The 22,075-nt window shown below is 46.1% G+C and overlaps 1 protein-coding gene across 5 annotated transcripts in view; it reads right to left on the reverse strand.

Moving 5' to 3' along the window:
- Window positions 1-20,965, reverse strand: part of SGSM3 (small G protein signaling modulator 3) — a 30,567-nt gene extending 9,602 nt beyond the window's left edge. Inside the window, exons 1-13 of one of the 5 annotated variants that reach the window (XM_059473395.1) lie at window positions 20,870-20,888; window positions 20,058-20,107; window positions 19,144-19,268; window positions 11,279-11,361; window positions 9,943-10,028; window positions 8,716-8,782; window positions 7,162-7,370; window positions 6,918-7,025; window positions 5,577-5,720; window positions 4,948-5,143; window positions 4,598-4,743; window positions 3,481-3,708; window positions 2,564-2,618 (exon numbers count right to left, since the gene is read on the reverse strand). In XM_059473395.1, coding sequence (XP_059329378.1) covers window positions 2,564-2,618; window positions 3,481-3,708; window positions 4,598-4,743; window positions 4,948-5,143; window positions 5,577-5,720; window positions 6,918-7,025; window positions 7,162-7,370; window positions 8,716-8,782; window positions 9,943-10,028; window positions 11,279-11,285 — 1,246 coding nt within the window. In that variant the 5' untranslated portion in view covers window positions 11,286-11,361; window positions 19,144-19,268; window positions 20,058-20,107; window positions 20,870-20,888. Of the gene's footprint in view, window positions 1-2,563; window positions 2,619-3,480; window positions 3,709-4,597; window positions 4,744-4,947; window positions 5,144-5,576; window positions 5,721-6,917; window positions 7,026-7,161; window positions 7,371-8,715; window positions 8,783-9,942; window positions 10,029-11,278; window positions 11,362-13,693; window positions 13,798-14,036; window positions 14,142-19,143; window positions 19,269-20,057; window positions 20,108-20,869 lie in introns of those variants that run through there. The other 4 variants (XM_059473392.1, XM_059473393.1, XM_059473394.1 and 1 more) reach the window with 4 other exon arrangements.
- Between the last annotated feature and the right edge of the window lie 1,110 nt (window positions 20,966-22,075).

The raw sequence follows: 22,075 nt of genomic DNA on the forward strand, positions 1-22,075 counted from the left end.
AAGTCCCACACTCTCCCACCTTAGAGTGGGCATGGTACAGAGGAAAGCAGCTGGCGTGTCTTCCAGACTCACCTCACTGCACTCAACGTGTGGGTGTTGAAGTTTGAAAGTGAACATTTCCAAACAGGAAACCACACTGCATGACCAGCCACATGTGAGCAGGCTCTACTCTGAGCCTGCAAAGACTGATGAGCTGCACAGCTCTGCACAGCAGGAACTCTTCAGCATTCCCTTGCTGCAATGCCCATACAACAGGAAAACACCTCTTGCACGTTCTGCTCTCCACCAAATAATCTTTCATTATTTCTTTCTCTTCCTGCATTGTAAATCTGGTTCAACTCTTTGAATCTCAACTACACAAAGCCCTGACCAACCTGATCTAGCATGAGCAAGAGTCTGCTTTAAGCAGGAGACTTTGGAATACAGAACTGAGAGGTCTCTTCTAAACAGTGCTCCTGTGATTCTATGACTCCTGCCCAAGTTACTACACATCTGAATTCACTCTAAGGAAGAAGAATTAAGAATTAAGCTCTGGGTAAGCTCTCCTTTTTTCCCAGATGATGGCTAAATACCAGTTTTACACAGTAACTATCACAGGCAGCAGACTTTAAATTTAGGATTGATTGTCAGTTCCTGGTAGAGGGTGAATTTATCACATACAAGCTTTCCTTCCTCTCACTTGGGCTGAATTTTTCCATTGTGGTCAACTGCTGCAGGATGACAACTTCTCAGTTTTACCCAACATTTTAAATACTAAAAGTAATGTTAGGCAAAACACATGATGGTCATTGTACAGAAGCCCCACTAAAATGATAAAACCCTATCACTTATCTCTGTTCTACCACTGATATATTTTGAAGATTGAACTTAAATTTTATCTTTGTGCAAATGCATAATTCACTATCACTTCCATAAAAATACTTAAACTGTCAAGGACAGAGACACAAGATAGGTACATGTGGCAGCCAAGCTCCCTGCCAGTTCAGTCTGTACCAACTATATTATAACATTACACACAAAAGCTGTGAGTTTAGATTGCACAAGCAACTTTCCTGCATTTCTTCACTTCTGCATGCTTGACTTTCCAGAATCATGGGTATTCCACCATAATTTTTCTATGTAATGCTCTATGTGCTTGTAGGAAACCCATGACAATATATCAGCTTCCTGGAGAACATGAGAAAAACTCCTCTCTGGAAAGACCAGTAAAGCCCATTTTTAGATTTATTCAGGTCATTTCAACAACAACAGGAACACTGTTTGAGCCCTGCAAATTCAGTATATTGTCTTCTTCCGGAAAAACAATTCCTGTGGTGACATGTGGCAATTTCAAGAAGGCTAGCCAATTTCAAGTAAGGTGATGACACTGAGACTTACAGCAGAAAGGGCTCTTATGGAGTCAAGAAATAAGTTACTCTTAACACCCTGCAAAAGCTATTCTGACTGTGCCCTTTCTGGACATATGTTGGCTTGGCTCATAAGTGAAGAAAATTAAGAGTCAAAAGCAAGACTTCCCCTTGTTGTTGAAGTAACAACATCAAACTGTCAATAAGTAAGGAAAACATAATGATGCTTTCATTTATAATTTTGATGGGCGACACACTAGACATCCTGCCCTCTCTCACATCTTCAGAGATGTTCCTGAACTGAGCAGAGTAAGATCAGAGTACCACATCCAGCCTGTGGACTGCAAAAGGTCTGCCAGAAAATGTGTTTGACCTGTTGGTCAGTGCAAGAAGGACGTTACAGCTGGGCTGAGGTGCACCTCCCGTGGTCCACTATTCATGGACTGTATAACCTAAAATTTACTTTCTGAGCTCAGATCTGTGGGAATCCATAAAATCAGAGGATTTTGGGAAAGCTGCAAAAGGCAGGCCTCAGAGACAGCAGAACTGTGATTGGAGATAAGCAGTAGCCTTGGGATAGGTCAGCAGAAAAATTATGCAAAATGTAGAAAAGTAAGGACAAAGAACAATGGTCTGTGTATTAATGCTTGTCTAGAATAACTCCTTAAGCTACAGAAAAGTTTATCTAGCAAGATATTAGGAAGTTTTAAGCTTAATAATGGAGCTCTGTGCATTGTGTTTTAAGGCTTACAAGCAGGTATTGTATTTGAAATAAGCAGGCATTGTTTTAACCAAAGGTACCCCTGCTTCTAGTAGTTAGATAGGACTACTATCAATATGCTTTTGCTTTGTGTGATTGGTCAAAAAACTTATAAAGTAAGTTGTAACATTAAGTTCTTGGTCTGCTGCCTGGGATGTGAGCTAATGGCATGTTCCCATTGTCATAATCATGTAATGAAACTGAGGCTGAAAAATAAAACAGCTCAAAGCACGTTACACAGCAGTCCCATCTGTTTGTGATTTGTACGTAGACCCCCAGCCAGCAGTAAGATCAAAGAAATCAAGTAGTAAACTACACTTCCTCCCTCTCATCCTTCAGTTCTGACTCCCTTCTCTCCAATCCCTCTGTCCCAATGTTTCCCTGCTTTGCCTGCTCCCCTCCTTCCTAAGCTGCTCTAGCCACCAACCACACACGAAAGGCACAGCACTGTTCTTACCGAAAAGCAGAGAGGTGATGCCAGATTTCCTGCGCTGAGTCCTGCGTCGCACAATCTGCGGGAGAGGCAACAGAGAACAAAGTGCACACATCAGGACAGATTCCAGAAATAAAATAAAGCAACTCTCCACACCAGTCAGCTCTGGGCAAGGGGTCCTGACAGCTACCACTAGAAGGGGCAGGCAAGTGAACAGGCATTTTTGGACAGGAGCTGTTCTAGTCCAAATGCATTGAATCAGCTTTACTGCTCCATCTGCTCCATGTTCAACAGGTTATTTATACCTTAATTATTACAAAAGCATAATTGAAGTCCAAGAATCAACCATGATCCGTGTAAATAATTTTAACTCTAATTCTATTTGTTGCAAAAAGCAGTTCCACATGTGATTGCATATAAATTTCTAAGTGGATGGGTATTACATTTTAGAATTGCCTGAGTATGTTGTCTGCGATTGTAGATTTTAGTCTAAGATTAAACACTGCTGCATTTTTAATTTGGCCCCTCAAAAGCAGATGCTGCTGTTTTTTGACTCTACCTCCCAAGGTTATTTTAGTGTACTAGTTTCTTACTAATGGATTAAATTCAGTTCCTACTCTGTGTGCTTCAAGCAAATTCTGCCAAAAGCATATGTTGTTTCTTTTAGTTTTCATTAATGAAACGCATCACATTTCATCATCACTCTCATGAATGATAATTACAATCAGTGCTAATATCCCTTTCATCTGGGGATTTATAAACCAGGACAGAACTGGCAGCATGTAATTGGTATAGGACTTCCCAATACATTTTCTTCACCGGTAACAATTATCCTGGAACCAAAAATCCTCTCAAACAGGAGGACCTCCTGCTCTCAAACCATAAATGGGTGGGAATCTGTAAGGCATTCTGTAAGGTAAAAAGGGACTCTGTGCACTCACTTTGGACAGGTTGTTGACAGTGGAGCTGGAGTTGAGCAGCTGCCCCTGCTCAGCGATGAGGTAGGCCAGGTGTTTGCGGCGCTGGGTCTCCACGGCCACGTCGGTCAGCGAGCCCGCCACGCGCATGGCCTCCCGCAGCAGCACATCCGCGTCCTCGATCTGGCTCGGGATGTCTGACAGCGTGTTGAAGATCGAGGCAGAGTTCTCAGATTGGATCAGCTCATCCTCCTGCAACAACACAGACATTTTTACCTCATGGAGGGGTGAGCATGACAACTGTGCTCCTGGGGCTGCTAGATGCAGTTTTACATTCCCAGTGTACAGACTGGGCAGGTAAAACTAGAAAATTCCATTAAAAAACCTTCAACAGGAAAAGTCCCAGTTACTTTTGAGAGGGGAACAGCATCTTCTACTGCTCTCTCCTCCAAGAATTCTAGCTGGCATTTTTTTGAATCACAGCATTCACCATTGAAATGAAATCAAATCAGCACAGAAAACCAAACTCAAACCTGTTCTCCACCAACCACTGGGACAAGTCATAGCAGGAATCTTGCCAGGGATAAGAGAATGGGAGCTGTACTCTAGAGCACCATGTCGAACTGTGCTCCACCTCGCCATCAGGATCACCCTTGCCCTTCACACAGCAAACTGAATACAAAATTGTTTTTCACATAGAAAAGGAAAAGATCAGGCCAGCCAAATCAAATGCAGTCATCTCTTAGAGCATTCAAGCAATACCATCCAAAACTTCCCAGATGATCACAACTTTGGCTTTCTCTTTCCTCCCAGATTGTGCAAAATCAAGAGGTATTGATAGTTTTGTTTTAGATAAGATGGATCCTCAGGTTGGGATCTAGACTGATTAGAGGGTGGCAGCTGCAAGGTTTAATTATGTGGAAACAAATGAGGTATGTATGCACAGGAAACAGCAATCCCTAATTTCTGTGAAGTGCCTTAGAAGTTTTTCACAGCCTCCAGTTCTGAAGGCAGCAGGACGTTGTCTTCCCTAACACACTTCCAAACCCCCTACAGCAAGAGGATACAAAATCTTCTTGTCCCTAAACCTCAGAATTAAACACTGAAGTACAATAAAGGAGGAAAAGGAGTTGGGAATTACCTTCATACTTAGCATGCCCAAAGTGACTTGGAAGAGCACCAGAGAGCCCTCGTAGAAGAAGAGGTCCCAAATACGCAGCAGCAGCTTGATGTGGACAACACTAGCAAAAGAGGTGAGGAACCAGTGCAAGGTGATCAGGGAGAGCTCTGTGAACAGAGACATGGAAAGTAATCACAACAGAGGAAGTCAGTCAGCCAGTGAAGGTGGACTCTCCTAAGGGCTTTCCTCCATGCATTGCCTCCAGGGTCAGGAGGTTTGCTCCTCTCCCTGATGCTCCCCTTTGTGAAAAAAGAACAATGCTCTTTGTCTGCATGTCACCCTGGCAAGAAATTTCTAGGGCACACTTTTACCAATGTCGTGCTCCTGCAGCAGCTTGTCCAGGCGGGGCAGGTACTGCACGATGAGCTGCCGCAGGACACGCTGGTCTGTCTGCACACCCATGAGGGTGGTGCTGAAGTAGGAGGCGGGAACCAATTCCTCAATGATAGCACACATCATCCAGAAGGCATCTTCCTCCTCCAAGAAGAGCAGCAGAGAGGCAGCCACCTAGGATTTTGAAGGAAGAAAGACTGCGTGTTCTAAGAAGGAACTCTTACAGTAGAGAGTAGAGAAAAACTGCATGTTCTAAGAGTAGAACTCTTTCCCCACTTTCTCATGTGGAGAGATGGACCAGTATCTACGTGACAAAAATATTCCTTCTGCAGGAGCTCTACTGCAGTCTCCACTGAAGGGATTTCTCCTCAGTATAATGACTGCCCCCTCCCCAACAGATGGATCAAAGTCTTCTGTATCTTTGGGTGTAGGGTGCTATTCTGCTCTCCCTTCCTTAGGAAAAGTCTTCCAGGTGGAAGGGGTTTCTCTTCAGCTCACTTGGAGATCACAGTATCTGGCAGCACTACCTTAAATCATTCACACTCTGGTGTAGCAGCCAGAAACAAACTGATTCCTATCACAAAGACACTCTGAAAGAGCAGGTTACCATGCCAGTGCCCTGACAATATCCAATGTCTGGGTAGAGCCAGGCAAGTCCCCGTAGTATCCTGCGCAGCCGTGGCACCCCAATGCTGTTCATGTTGGAAAAGCAGGCATTGCTGGGCATTGTGCGTAGCAAGTCCTTTTCAATCTGTCAGGCAGCCATAAACAAGGACAGAATCAGTTTGCAGCATCTGAAAAACTGCCTTCAGCTCTCTGCACTTCCCCCTGCCCCCTGCCTCAGGGAACTCTGCCTCCCCACACACACCCATAAGTCACCAAAGAAGATGTCCCTGTCCAAGCATCTGGGGTCAGTTTAACAGCCTTCAGTGACACGTAGGAAAATGCCAGTGCAGACAGTGGCTTGCCAAATCCCTAGAAATACTTGCCTAAACTCAGACCCTAGTTTCACCACTGACAATAGGAAACATTCACTAGCTGGCAATTACATCTGCTTGGATTTCAAGCACAGCTTCCTAACAAACGTATTCCAGAGAAAAAACAACAACCTGGCCAAATCCATGAGGTCAAAGGAAGAGGGAAAACATCCTTTAACAGTCTTTAATAGATGTTCACAAACTTTGTGTTCGAGGGAACAAAGACAGGCCCTGAAAGCGGCTGCCACAATCTCAACAGAGTTGCATCTGTCAGCCTTTCATCCTTCCCTTCCCTCAGTGACTGTGAGGATGTTTGATGAGATGCAACTGTGGCATTTTTCTTATCGTGGCAGGGAGCTCCTGTGCCTTCAGCCTAGGCTGCAGTACAAGGTGGCAGTCACCAGATATCATAGCAATGGGCCCCTGCTATGTAATAGTTAGCATTGACTGCATGATTGACAGAAGGCTGATCAATCTGTCCTTATTAAGAAATCCATTGCTTTTATAGATAGTTATGATACACATGTACTTGATTGGTCCTTTAATTAAAACATCATCACCATTGCCTAATTAGGAAACCACCCTTTGGTAAACCAATATCCATAACACATTCCACATGTTCACAACAACACGTGCAGCAAGTTAAGATAAGAATTGTTTTTCATTCTTTTCTCTGATCTTCTCACAGCTTTTTCCCAGAAAGGCCTGGGAAAGTTGTCTGTTGCTGTATGTGGCCAGAGAGCTGCTGCCACATTTTCTAAACCTTTTCCTGCTGTCCCCTGAAAGAGCAGAGGAAAATAATTGTTTTTCTAACAAAACAGAGGAGAAATATGCCCCACAGGATTAAGCTTTATTAGGAGTTAACCACACATCCTCTCAACTGCCCCTGCTGCAGGTGTCAGGCAGACACCCCATCCTCCTCACACAGCAAATCTTGCCTTCTTCCCACTGAGCATTGAAGGATCTCCTACCTGTTTGGCAGCAATGGTTTCATCGTTAGAGCTGTTCTTCACGATATCTCGATAGGACATCTCTGAGTTCCTCTTCTTCTGCAAAGCCCCTGAAAGGCGCATCCACAGCTGGGGGGACAGGGTGAACAGAGACAGAAGTCACTCAGCCACAGAAAGCCATAATCTGGCACCCTCTCAAGAGATCCCATTCCATGATCTCTCACTCCAGGCAGGAATGCCTGCCCAGAACAGGCAGCACTCTCACCTGTGGCCTCATGCTATGTGGGATGCCAGCGAGAACCAGGGAGCGCAGCTTGTCTGAATGTGGCAGGGTGACCTCAATTTTGTCCCAGGTGAGGTCACCCACATCATGGTTGTGTGTGAATTCCAGATGAGCCTGCCACTTGAGCCTCTGCTGTGGCTCCTCTGTCAGTGGGACTCCCAGAAGCTTGCTGGAGTTTGGCTCAGCACCATCTGCTTCAGCAAAGGGAAAAGAATGGGAACAAGTGAGAGAGGGAACAGGAGAGGAAATGAACACATGGCAGGGTGGGGAATAGGATGGCCATCTGAAAAAAGCACATTCAAAACATTCATATCTTCCAGTCAGAGCATGGAAAGGCAAAGGTTGGTTTCTAACTGCCCACTCCAGGCAGCAAATTTTATGGTCATAAGCAGAAGGCTTGGGACCTTGAGAACTAAAGAAGCTGTCAGCATGCTTCTAGTCTCTACTTACTCATGACTTAGACCACAGTGTGGCTGGAATTAAACAAGATCCTGGCAGCAGCCATCCTGCTGGGTTTTGTAAGGATCTGTAAATCAGGCTGACAAAAGCATAGCAAGCCTCAGAGCTGGAAAGCAGAAGCTATATGCTCATGGAAGTAATGAGGTGCAAAATGTTAACTTTGGGGATATTTAATCACCAAAAATGCTTTAATAAGGACACTTCCAAATTCACAATGCAAGAGCACCTTAACCTGAGGTTGGTTTCCTAAAATAGATACTTTAGCACAAGGACAGGTTTGACATAAGGCACTCTGTCCTTCATAATATAATACATCCCAGCAATGTGCTCCAAATCTTTCTGCTGATTTTATAATGCACAGATGTTCTGGCCAAAAAAAATCACTGTGTTCTGTCCTCATCTTCAGGTCATTGCTTCAAAGAGGACCCTCTATGACTCAAGGTACTTCAGGGCAAACATGCAAACAACTTCTGCCCTTACATTATACAGCCTGAGCCCTGGGAATGACCCCCAGAACACATGAAACAATTCCTACATCTCCTACTTCTTTCTCTTCCTTTTTGCTAAGGCAGCCAGCTGCTGTACTTTAATCCTCAGCTTCAAGAGCAATCCATGCCTCCTCCCTATTTGGTTGTCTGCCTCCACAGCTTGCAGAAAAACTAGGATGTAGGCTTTTGCCCTACACTTTGCTGAGGTGGGCAGAACATAGCACCACTCTCCTTGGCCATGAGTTTTTCAGCAGACAGCACATTTCACTGTGCCTGCTACGAGCCCTTGCAATGCTACTGAAAACAATGGAGATCCCACTGTGAACAGGGAAAGCTGCTCTTCTCCAGCATGCAGTTGCTAATGGAAATGGTAACTCCTCAGCTTTTCTCCCTCTTCCCCAAGGCACAGCATAAGGTGATGGAAACGATCGCTGCACGGTCTATGCTCTGAACTTGATTACAAATGATAGGATACAGAAACAGGTGGGTGGACAAGACTTAGCACAGGATGGTTGTAAAATCCTGCCACACTTGAAAGCATGGGAAGGGCTGAACATAATGCAAGTGGGAGAGAGGGGACTGGTTTTACCTTCCTTGTCAACTCGGAAACCGAATTCATCATAGCGGAACTCCGGCTGCTCGACGGATTCTTCTTTCTGGGAGATGTGAGGAAGGAAAATAGACATTTTAAGCAATTTATCACTGAATAACCAAACAGAGACACATGGATATTGCCTCATCCCACCACTGCCCACTCTGTGCCCTTTGAGCAATTAGACCCCTTGCTCTTTAATTTTTAAAGCCTCCCACCACAATTCCCAGCTGAGGAGACGTTGCCTGCCATTTCCATTTTGACTTTTCCATTGAAAAAAACTACACAGATTTTCTCAGCAGGACTTGAGCTCAGCATCTTATCAAGATCAGAACTGCTCACCTGGAGGTGAGCACAGCCCTCCTCATGGACTGAGGGATATACACACACCAGCTAAAGTGGCCTCTACTGCCTGCATCACTAATACACAGCTGTCCTTCCTGTTACCTCTGCACACACACTGCAAACTCAGCTCCCTGCACCACTCCATCTTCTGCCTGTTGCTCTCAAATTTCCTTTGAAAGGCAGCAGGCAAAACTGGGATTTGCACCTGTGATGCAAGTCCAAATTATAGGCAAAGAAAGTTAAGGTCCATGACCCAAATCTCAACCTTCCTCATCTGTGCTCATGGTTGGCATTGGGGCGTACTGGGGGATACACACTGGGTATTACCTCCAAGATGTTTTTAGGAGTAAATACCTACTGCTCTCTCCCCTTTCCTGCAAGCCCACCTGCACCTCCTGTGGGGACTCTTGCAAGCACTGGAATCAGGCAGCACCTAAGAAGCAAGAAGTGCTGCCCACATACCTCCAAATAAAAGCTTTAATCTGCTATCAGCAAACACTGTGGCTATATTACAAAATTCCACAGCTGCTTCCTTCCTTCCTGCTCTACCCACCTGGTGACAAGCATTTCCTGCCATGCACAAACCATCCAGAGTAGCTTGATGATGACAGAGGCTCCCTGAGGGTGTCAACATTTTTACAGTGGAGCAATAGTTGCAAAACAGCAGGGAAATAATTCACAGAAGTTTCTTTGTGCTCTGCAAGATCCTCTTGCAAAAGGATGCAACCACAAAACATGTGAAGTCCATAACCAAAGCACTGGAGGAAAAGTGCACCTCTCTCTCCTTTTCCCTGTGGCTTTCAGACACCACCAGAAACCACCAGGTTCCCTCTACTTTTGCAGAACCAGAGAACATCCTCACCCTGTCCCACACTGTACCTGTGTGTATTTTGCCAGGATCTCCTGAGGCCAAATGCTGGGTGTGAGTGCTGAGAAAGGACCCCCAGCAGAGGGAGTGTGACGGCCTAAACAGAAAGAGATCAACACATAGCAGTGAAAATCTGGAAGAACACCCTTGGAAGATCCACACTCCTTACAGACTGCTCCAGCATGGGAAGGACTCACTCATCAGTTTGTTGCTACTGCTACTCTAAACATTGAGACAGCTCCCACTTCACCAGGGAAGCCAGTAATTTCAGATGGTTTTGTTCTTTTTTACTGAGCAAAAGAGGCAAAAGGGCCAAATGGAGTTATCTCTAAGAAAGCAATTAGGGAAGAGAAATCGTTCCATGGCATCACATGATCACTCACCTGCTTGGAAAAGCTGTGAGATCAGCAACAAGCCAGGGGTATTATCACCAAATAAATATTATTTTGCAGAAGTAAATTCCTCCTATGGACCAGCACCAGCAGAACTCCAGAATTCCCTGAAACTGTCACTCAGGCACCAGAATGAAAAATCAGAGCCCTCAGAAAGATGCTCAACTGCTCCCTTTTTTCCCAACGGGCTGGGATATTGCCAGATCATGTATAGAGATGCAGCAATGAAAGTATGCCTGTAACCTCAGTATTTTGTGTTCAACACAAGCACCCTTGCAGTCTCAGGTAGAGCCCCAGTGAACAGCTTCCCTTGGAATACAAGCAGATATCAAGTGTTGCAACTGAAGCAGATAAAAAATAGAAAGTCTTCTATTGTTCTATCAGCAAGACAAAGGTTTACTTGGCCTGGAAGCACAGTCTCCCCCAGGGTTATGTGCCCTGAAATAACCAGCTTGACCAGGAAGGTCTAGGAATAAGTACATGGTGGCAAAGTTGGCTTCTCTAAGAAGACCATCTAGTTTTAGCAAAGCTTCTATCTCAGAAGTGCACAACTGAACTCCAGTTATTCTTCAGCATTCTGCCTGTCCTAGAGCTACCACTGTACAGCAAAAATCTCTCACAGTCATTGTGAGCCACTCACTTTGGGGGAAGTGTTGGGGGGAGAAGAGAATCAAGCAAATCTTAAGGAAAAATGGGGAAGGCAGAACACATTTCAAACTCCTTCTTCCTCTCTGTTCAATATCTGAAAAAGCTTCTACACTGTAAAAGAAGGATATGAGTTCACCCTGAGTGAAAATGCTCCTGGGTCACAAAGTCTCCTCTCTCTCAATCTGACCAGAAGGTATGTTTATGTAAAGAATGGCTCTTGGAACCAGAAACCTTTGTTTTGAAGTTTCAGCTGAAGACAGAGCAAGGAAGGAAATGAGAGATACTGTGTCAATTTCTGCGTGCTCACCTGACATTGCACTAGGCAAGGCTGAGTGCCACAGGTGTCAGCAGGTCCAGAAATGCTGTCCACAGAGGTGAAATGCTACACTCCTGTTATAAAAAGAAAAAAAAGGGTGATGAGAAAATTCAATTAACATCTAAGAACATGGTGGAGGACTGACAGACCCATCACACACAACTTCCTCATGTGAAAATTAAATTCCTTAGTATACAAGAAATAAATTCCAGAGACTGGAATTTCCTTTTGGTTTCATACCTACTGACCAGCTAGAAATAGCACACTGTCATTTGCCAAATTTCTTGTGGCAATAACAGCATTGCTGATTGAAAGAATGTCAAAAAAACAAGTCAACTTTTAAGAACTTTTCCATTGCATATTGTGAGTCCTTTGTTTAATGATGTAAACTAAGAAAATAGCCCACACATCATCATTCTCTGAAGACACTGACCATGGAGAAGGGACAGGAGTGGTGAAAAGGGTTTAAGGGGTAATCATTAGATGCTCTAAGTCCAAGAGAGACTTTAGGAGTAGCACCACAGGAGTAAAGTGTGTAGGGCTGCAGAATACAAGTCCCTGAAGCCTGTGGATAAGGACAAGACAGTATCAAGCACCTCTGCAATGAATCACAAACCAGGCTCCTCTGAACTAAATCAAGCAATAGAGTTCCCCTCCTTGCTTTCCTGACACTAGTTAACAGCATATTTTTATGGGGATTTCCAGGAAAATAATGGAATACTTCAGTAATCAGAGAGATTCTGGACTTTAAGATCAACCTTACAATTTGTGTGTGGGAGACAGCAAGAGCCACCCCTACCAAGCAGATAAAGGCAGTGCTGGGATGGATCAGTCACACTTCCTTGGGAAAGAACCTGGGAGAAACTAACATTTGCACACCTAGGATGGCTTTTCCAGCTTCCCTTTTCATTAAAGCTACTTATGACTGTAAGCTGCTAAAAGGGGGAACCCAGGGATTCATCCCACAGGCCCTATCCAAGCTGTTTCACAGTTCTGATTAGTACAAGGTTATATGGCCTTTGCATCTCAGTGAACTTTCCAGTGAGCACCTGCAGCCAGGAAGTGACTTGCTACAGCACTCCAAGATAAGCAGCTGCACACCACTGCAAAAGCATAGAAAACATCTGTGTCTGGGAACACAAATGATAAGGTTTCCTCCTTATGGATTTAAACAGATCTCTGCCTGAGAAAGGCCAGAAAGGATGAACAGACACTGATCCATTCTGACACTAACATTTAGGGCAAAAAGAATCTCAAACAAACAAACAAACAAACAAACAAAAAAATTCAGCTTTTGTTTCTGAGAAGTAGTGTTGTCCACAGGATGGTCAGTTGCATGTCCACCAGCTCTGCAAATGTTTGTGTGTTCTTCCCTACACTCCAGTCCGTTTGTTTCCTTAGCACCAACTCTTCTCTAGTAGTTGAAGACATAGCAACAATTACAAAATGAGCATCTGCATGCTCATATTGCATGGGAACACACAGAGCATGCACCCCAAGCAGGTAAATTGGCTGACATTACTTCAACATTGCTGTGAGTGTATTTTGATGTTTTTTTCACTGCCTTGCAACCAAAGGCTGCTGTGGTCCTGAGCCTGCAAGGTGTCCTCCTCCCCTGTCTTCTCTCAGGCCAGTTAACCCTGTTTCCAATGGCTTTTATTAGGAATGCAGTCATCACATGGTATGTGTGCCATGCTTGGCATTGCCTGAGCTCTGAGCTTGTGAGCAGAGACTCCCCTCAGCCACTGTTAACCTTCACTGCATGTACAACACTGCTGACCCAACCTGCTGTGGAGCAGCCAGGCCAGGGTGTCAGGCACGTGGCTGAGAGAAAACCCCATAATAAGGGCATTAACCACAGTGCTTGGAAACAGGGCAGGAGAGAGCTCAGTGAGTCTCTCCTTGTCCCAAGACAGGTGTAGCAGATGGAACACCCTCCCTTGCCCACGTCATCACGCCCTGGCCTCTGCCTTGCTGGGGATCATCCCCCTGCCTGCTCTCCTCTCCCTGCCATTAGAGCACTGAACTTGGTGGGCAGGTTTTTCCTGCCCCTGGTTCCCATAGAAACCTTCCTGCAAGCACCCATCTGGGACAGAGGCCAGAGAGAGCGTGAGGCTCACCTTGCTGCTGACATGGCTGTGCAGCAGGGCAGGGTGAGCAGCAGGAATCACAGCAAGGGAAGGCTCCTGCCGTGGCACGTGGAGGCACTGCCCTGGGCACTGCCCTCACAGCCAGGTGTCTCCAAGAGAAGGTGCTGAGGCCACTGCAGCCCTTCCAGCATCAGAGGAACTGGGAAGAAGGTTCCCTGGCACAGCCAGGCACCTCCTAGTGTGAGCCAGGAGGAGGAGGAGATCTGACTGTAGGATTGACATAGTAAGGTCTTTCCTTTGACTGAGGGATACAAACCTAAAGCAACTCTCTCGCCAGGAGATAGCAAGCAACAAAAGAAGCTCCACAAAGCTTGTGAAACCACATGTGTGAAGTTGCTGTTATTTGCAATGTACACACTTCTGAAATAAAGAAACAGTAAGAAATACAAAGGAAAAAATATATCAGATCCAACAAATATTAATGGCAACTCCCAAACCCTCAGTACTACAAAATCAAAACCAGTTTAACCCACACATTAAGGAGCATCTCCCATGTTTAAAGGCAATTTAAGTTTCTTATATGAAGCAATTGTGGTCACGCAATAGGTAGTCTTCATATTTTGAAAGAAATGTATTTTTTGCTAAAATGCAAATAGTACCTGTTAATCACAGATTTACTTTTTGAATTCAGAGTCCAAAACAAATCACACCACCATTGTTTCCAGCCTGCAGGAACACAGGTGTGATGTACCTGAAAAAGAAGGCTACAGTGGAAGCATGCAGTCAGCATCAGGTACAGCCATTTGAAAAACTCCACCTGCAATACCTTTGGTGGAGTTGCAAACACACAACATGCAGGATTATGTCCAATTAGTTTAATTTCTAGTGCAGGTATCCTTTAGAAATTGATTTTTGCAAAGGAGTCCTGCAAATTTACTTCCACTTGGAAGTAGTGTGCCTCCCCTGGACACACTGGCTCTTCCCCACAGCTGTAGTATGAGAGATTTCAATTAGCTGGCTCCTGGTAAACACCAGAGAGCAATCTCCTGCTGCCTGTGTTTTACCTGCTTGGCCTCTTTTGCTTAGGTGATCCCCACCTAAGCCTGTGCTGGTAGGGCCAGGATGTGCTAAGAACAAAATTACACCATCTGGAGCCTTTCAGTAGGACCTTTATTTTGGGACAGGAACTCCTTCCCAAGAGTGTTCTTCCCCCACTGATTAAAAAGAAAAATCCACCAAAAAGGCAGCATACCTCTAGCAGACTGTGCAGAAGGCAAACATTTTACCAAGCAATGTTTTTGTATCCTGAAAACTTTACAACCAGTAACTATGCAGGAACCTCCTCTGAGTACCATCAGAAGGAACAGAACAAGCATAACAATTTTTTCCTAGAATAATTTTCATTCACTGTCACAAGAACTTCACCTCTGTTCTGACAGTTACAACACCTCTTCTGACAGTAAGCTAGTTTGGGAAAAACTCTGTTTTCCTTTATGTTTAATGAACAGAAAGCAACAGTGTATGCAGTAAATCCCACTGCCACCTCTGGATTGTCAGCTGGTTTCCACTGCTCTCTATTCTCTTCCTTTATTAAGAAAGAAAGTTTTGGAAGAGAGAGGAGTGATTGAAAGTCACAGCAGCCATCAGGAGGCTATGCACGTAGGTGTAGTTCTAGAAGCCTCTTCCAGCTCAGCTTTTGAAATCCCAAGTAGATTGTCTCCAATTTAACATCTCCCTCTCTCAGAAATCAGACAAAAGCTCTGTACTGAACCAGGCAGTTCAATTTTGTCTTCTCACAACCAGAAAACTTACATTTTCCAAATTATACTCCTGATTTGCTCAATGAAATGTCCAAGGGAACTCTCAGGAGGATGCCCTTGGCCTTCCTTCCCTTCCCCCATCAGCGTCTCTCTCAAGTCAGGCAAAGGCATATCCTGGAGCTGCAAATGCCATTAGTCCACAAGTCAATATTTGCTTTGCACACAGAGTCAGAAGAGAACTCCAGCCTCACAAACAAACACACAAGTGAGCAAAGAGCAGCCACACACCTGAGCAAGGGGGGCAGACAAGATGCAGAGAGCTCCTGTCCCGCACACCCTGACAGCCTGGCTTTGTAAAATACGCAGAATCCCACACAGGCACTGGTTAAGGAGTCAATAAGGTGTCAGTGAATCTGGCTCATCCCAAACTTCCTGTCTGAGGCTTAAAACCAGACTGGCCTCACACTGCTTTGGGTGTCGAGGAACGTGTACAAAGGCAGGCTGGAAGTGCTGAGGTGGCCTTCAGGCCCCCTCTCTACAACACAATTGGGAATGAAGAGCTGGGAGCTTTAACTGCCCTCACCCCACTCCTCGTGGTACTGGAAGTGAAGCAGAGATACACCAGAAGCTTAGGGCAGGTCTCAAAAGAGGGATGAGAGACCTGGAGAGCAATGGGGGGAGGCCTGCAGAGCCAGGCAGGCAGGGGAGCAGCTGACAGGTCACACCACTGACTGCAGAGGCACCACCAGGACTCCAGTGCTGCCCAGTCATCAACTGGCATCACACTGACAGCAGGAATGTGGCAGGGCAAAGCGTTTCCTCCCTGCTGCCTCAGGGCACTGTAAGAGCAACAGAGACAGCGAAAAGAAAACTGGAACTCTGTGTCTCCTGCCATAAAGCACCTTGTAGATTCCTGCCCTCATTAGAAATCCAGTTCTGTGCAGAAATGTAACTAAAAGATACTTCCATGTAACAGTTCTGCTCCTTGCACTGCTCGGCGCCCAGCAATGCCTGCTGCAATAACAGAGAGAGCTCCAGTGGGGCTGAAGCTGCTGAACTACGTAAACTGTCAGTTTACACAAAAGGAACAAAACAAGCAACTTGCAGTTTTGTTCCCACTGCATCTCCATTTTGAAAATAAGGATGTAAAAAAGTGGAATCCTGCTTCCTACCACTTATGCATTGGACAGACAGATCACAGAAGGACTGAACCACAGCTCAATGTGTCAGCCTTGTCTCAGAAACACCCCTACATAACACCTGCTTGTGGAGAATGCAGATATCCTACACATCAACAGATATTTTATTTCCAGAGCAGAACTGCCTTTTATTTACCTGGCTCCAAAGCAAAAAGCATGCCAGCTAAACATGAACTGCACTTCTGTGGAAAACCTTTTGTTAGCCAAGACCCTTGGGATCAGAGGAAGAGGAGGAGTTTCCCCTTTCCCAGTACTCCCACTATCTGAGTGGTAGAAAGATATGTGACAGGAATAGAGAGTGCTCCTTGCAACTCACACAGGAGGATTACAGTCCAGTACAGAAACAACTGTTTTTAGGGTTTTCTATCTGCATCAAATGAAGTTAGAAAGAGAGGCCAGGATACAAACTTGCATGGTGTTCACTCCCACTGCACAGCAAAATTCTTGCTTTCAATGCAGAGGCAAGAAAACCTGTATGTGCCAAAAAAGGCAGGCCTGCAGTCACCCCAGCCTTCAAGGCTTAGGATAAAGGCAATTCCTTGTTAAACACCACTATGCAAATATAAACCAAAGGTTTCTCATTAGTGTCTGAACATATGTTCTATGAGGGTTAAGTACTGCACAATAAATGGGAAATTTTCACCCAAATAAGCACAGTACAGGACCAAGGCATTTCTGCAGAGCTCTACAGAAATTTGTTTTCCCAAAAATTTTTCAGAAGTGTTGTTTACCTTCTGGTCCATGGCAAGACTGTAAGCTATGAGATGTCTGTAGAAAGCAATCAATCACAACTGTCCAGTTTCATTTGAATACAGAAGCGTGAAAGAAAATATTCCTGGTAGAGATGTGGGGCTGTACCAACCAAAGAGAGGTTAAAAGACACTACTGACAGTTATTTAAAGCCAGGTATTACAAAGCCTTTTATATCACATCCCTGTCCTGAGCGGTGACAAGCAGTGCCACCCGAGGCTGTCTCCCTCACCAGCCCTGTAGGCTCACCCAGGTGGAAGTTTGATTCTCAAGCTGCTCTCATCCTACTGCTCCCAGTGACAATGGAACAAGGGCCTGAACGATGGCTCTTCCTTGACAGAGCCTCAGAGGATTGGCAGAGGCTTTGCTGTCACCTTGGTGAGGCACAGGAAAGGCTTGTTTCAGGTCACTCTCCTGCAGCTCCAGTATTCGCAAAAAAAGTCAGATTCACTTCACAGGACTCTAAGCAGGTCTTGTTTCATTTGGCTTCAGAAAATGTTTTTTAAGGCAAGTATATCCCACAGCATTCAAAACTTTTTTCAGGGCTTTGTCTTTCAGGAGTCAACCTTCTGAAGAGGTTAGTAACACTCAAACACCTCTCAGGACTGTTTGCAAAGCTCTTATCTAGCACGTCATGTTGGACTACTTAGCTCTTGCTCCTGCAGAAATTTATGTGCACAGATAACTTAAGAGGAAAAAAATCAAATATACAAGGATTGTTAACATTTGTAACAAAGCAAGGCAAAACATCTGATATTTCCTGATTCTGTGGATCAGGAAGATTTCTTCTACAGAGAAAAAAAGAACTGTTAGGTTATGGACTTTCTTTCTATTCTCTGAATCATCAAATACTTCCCAGCCAGTAGTAACAACAGTTCTTGTAGTCATTCTAATACCAATTATTATGGTAATGCCCACCAGTTCTGTAAATGTTTGTGTGTTCTTCCCAACACTCTCTCCTCTTCACCTATCTCATAACACAAGTGTGCTTGCATTTCTTCCAGGGATTTTTCCTTAAATCAGGAACAAAACTGCTCTGTTACCAATGTAACTGGTTACAATCCAGTTTAAAAAAATCTGAGACCTCCTCAAAGACAAAACAAATGTGGCAGGACAACATCCTTCTCCTTCCCACAGGGTGCCAACAGTAACACAGCTGACAAGTGGGATTTTCCCCAGCACTCCCAGATACTCAGCCCGTGTAAGCTTTATGTATCAAAACCCTTGACCCTGGGATAAAAAGTGGCAGAGAAAGAAGTTTAGACAAGTCTTTGTGTGGCTGAGGACACAAACCTGAAGTACCAAAACATCTCAATCTCTTAAGGGACACTTAGGACACCACATCCACAACACAGAATGAAGCTGTTTATTTACCTCCTCCTACTGGACAGTTGCAAATTCTCTGTATCTTATCCATTCGAATTAGGGTAGGATCTAGAACAGCCAGTGTGATACAGATCACCAGCAAGGGTCATTGCTGATTCAGCTAGAAAAGCTGTAGGACCACATGCACCAAAATACAAAGCACCTTAACTTCACCACTGCAGATAAAGTTGCAATACTCCTTAGGATTCATTTTTTAAAAGTTTTTGCTGCTTCTGATGTGTTGGTGAGAAGTTTGCAATTAACAGCCAGGAAGAGGCATCATTCCAACCATTTCCAAAACAGTCACTGCCTCAAAGACGGTATCACCTATTCCTTTGTCAAAGCATCCCAAATACCAAACATGGAAAACAATTTTGCAACACACAAATCAATTCACCAAGAATGGGAGACTAAGACTGGCAGCTCTCACACAGACCTCTTAACCAATAATCTCTACTGACTGCTACCATGTCACCTTAGGTAAGACATTAATTTTTTAAAGCCAAATATTTTGATTTTTGCCTGTCTTTTAATATCATCAAGGTTCTTTAGAACTGAGATTGGCAGAAGATCCTACCTTATGGGAAAGTGACAGGTTAAATGCCCAGCAAAGAAGAAAAACCTAAACATTAGCAAAGACCCCTAAAACTGGAGAATTATTTCAGTCCTGAGCAAGCAGGTACTTTCCTCACCTCAATTCTATCATTCCCTGATCAGTGCAATTCCTCCAGAAATATGCCCCTCCTCTCTGCTGCCCCTCAGGAATTCCCTTCATCCTTCTTCAGAAGAAGAGTCACTATGAATGAATGACATCTCCCTAAGAATATCAAACCACATTATCAAAATGTTATCATAAACAGGAATTAAAATTGGCAGTATTTGTCATTTCAATCTGTTAAATACAGAATGAACACTCTGTTAACATGACACAACCAGTCCCCACCCTGATCTCTTCAATTACATGTCATGCCTCTTCACATCCTCTTCCTTCCCTTTTACTTTATGAATTTTCCAGAGTAGGAATTCAGCCTTCTTTTCTGCCTAGGAACAGTCACACACACATTGTGTGGATCCAGAAATAAATAATGAAATTGAATTTTGTTCCAGGGGTTGTTTTTTTCCAGGCCACCACTCCAGACTCTGTAGCAGCTGAAAAACTAACCTAGAATTCAGATTATCCAGCAAGCAACGGCATCATGATCAACAGCTCAGCAAAATCACAGCAGTGCCCCACTCCTGCTAGGCTGAGAGTTCCTTGAGTGATTTTAAGATCCAGTCTTGCACTACTAAAAACCCACGGATCTTAATTCCAGTTAGGCTGCTTCACTCTCCCATCTATTTGCACTAAAGGATCCTCCATTTCCTCAAGGCACTGTTCTTCCTTTATTCCCACGTCCCCCTATTAAAAAAAAAAATCACAGCAAGCCATGAAGAGTAGGGCTGAGACATCATGAAGTAGGAAGCTATGACATCACATAAAGCCCCCACACACCAACACTGAAACTGACGTTTAGAAGGAAAGCACCTGCTTAAATTCAGCATCCCTCAAAAAAATTAGGAAGGAAGCAAAGGCACACATAGGAAATTTTTTCTGTCCTGCCCTTACCAGTTCTGTGAAGAGACATCAAGAGCCGTCCCGGAGCCCACAGCCACTGCCTGCAACGAGATTTAAATCCGCGTGACTGTGGCTCTTTGCTTCCTTGGATTTACATCAGCAGGTACGAAGAATTACATCTGCCTCCTGCTCTCCTAACATTTATTACAGCTGACAATCACAGGGCCTGCAGCACGTCTATTTGTGCCCATTGCCTAGAGGATACTGCCATATTTCCATCTGCGTTTCGTGAGTGCTTCTTCCCCCCAGCCAGACAGGAGACAGACTGTCTCTCCTCCGGGGCCCCTCCGAAAAGGCGCAGGCGTGCGGAGCAGCCGAGTATGGCAGAGCGGGACCCCCGGGAGTCGCAGGCACGGGGGGCAGGAGAAGAGGCGGGTGAGAGGAGAGGCACGTCCCGGGGAGCAGGGGGAGCGCGGCCGGGGGAAGCGGGTAGCAGGGAGAACGTGCCCCGGGCAGCGCAGACGGGAAGCACAGCGTGAGTCATTCCCGGAGCCAGACCCTGCGTCAGCGCGGCCGGTGCGCGGAGCCCTCCTCGGGCCGGGGTCCCTCCCGGCTCCCCCGCCCCAGCCCGGCGAGCGGAGCCGCGGCCGCGCACCCCACCCCGCACACGGCCCCGGCGGCCTCGGCCCCCGCTCCGCCCGAGGGGCCAGCAGGGCAGGGGGTGCCGGGGTGAGGCGTGCGCGGGGGGCGCCGCACAGGTGGCGCAGCCGCTGCTGGGGAGAGCCCCCGGCGCGGGGCTGAGAGCCCCGGGGGACGAAGGGCGGTCCCCGCCCGCCCCGGCACGCACCTGCCCCGGCACCCACCTGCTGCCGCCGCCGCCGCCGCCGTCCCCTCAGGGCGGGCGCCCGGCCCCGACCCGGCCCCGACCCGGCGGCCCCACACGCCGCTGCCGGGGCGCATGCGCGGGAGGCGGGCGCGGCGCGCGGCGCGGCGGGGGCTGTAGGCCGGGAAGGGAAGCGCGGCCCGGCGGGCGCGGAGAGGCGCCGGCATGGCCCCGCTGGGCACGGGCTGCAGGGACATGCACCGAATGGCCCAAAGCGCGATCGGGCCTCACGACCCTGTCACGGAATCACAGAATCGATTAGGTTGGAAAAGCTCTCTGAGATCATGGAGCCCGCGCTCTGACCGAACGCCACCATGTCAAGCAGCCCATGGCATTGAGTGCCGCGTCCAGTCTTTCCTTCAACACCTCCAGGGATGGTGACTCCACCACCCTGTCTAATCACCCTTTCTGTGAAATTCCTCTTAATGCCCAACCCGAATCGCCCCTGGTCCAGCTTAAGGCTGTGCCTCTTGTCCTGTTGCTGTTTGTCTGGGAGAAGAGGCTGACCCCCACCTGGCTACAGGCTACTTCCAGGTAGTTGTAGGGAGTGACAATTCCCCTAAACATCCTTCTCTGCAGGATAAACAACACCAGCTCCCGCAGTTGCTCCTCATCAGATCTGTACTCCAGACTCTTCACCAGCTTCACTGCCCCTCTCTGGACTTGCTCCAGCACCTCACTGTGAGTCCCTTCTGAACTGAGGGTCTCAGAATTGGACACAAGACTCAAGGTCTGGCCTCACCAGTGCTGAGTACAGGGGGAGAAAAAAAAGCTGAAAAGTTGAGAGCTGCTCCTGAAGCACTGCCTGTTGACCTCCCCCGAACACCCAAGCAGAGGGGAGAATTACATCTCTGCCTGTTGCCACTGCCAACTCTGCAGGAAAGTAGAAAGTCAGGTCCCAAACCGATGAGTGGAAGTCTCCTAAAGGATTTATCATGCCAGTTTTCTAGGAGGACGACTTTTCCTCTGTACCACTGTTACTCATTTTAGCATTTCCAGGAAAACAAATCCAATAGCTCACAGCTGGCAGCCTCTACCTGACAAATATTATTTCCAATGATGAGAAAAGATACTGTTCCTCCTCTCCACACAGGGTTGGTAGATTTTTTTAAGGAGGAAAGAGGACCAAAAAAGGAGGACTTACGCATCTGTCTGTTTTCTTTCTTGGCTATCGATTTGAGTAATA

The sequence above is a fragment of the Ammospiza nelsoni genome, chromosome 5 (genome assembly GCF_027579445.1).
Source record: "Ammospiza nelsoni isolate bAmmNel1 chromosome 5, bAmmNel1.pri, whole genome shotgun sequence".
Lineage (NCBI taxonomy): Eukaryota > Metazoa > Chordata > Aves > Passeriformes > Passerellidae > Ammospiza > Ammospiza nelsoni.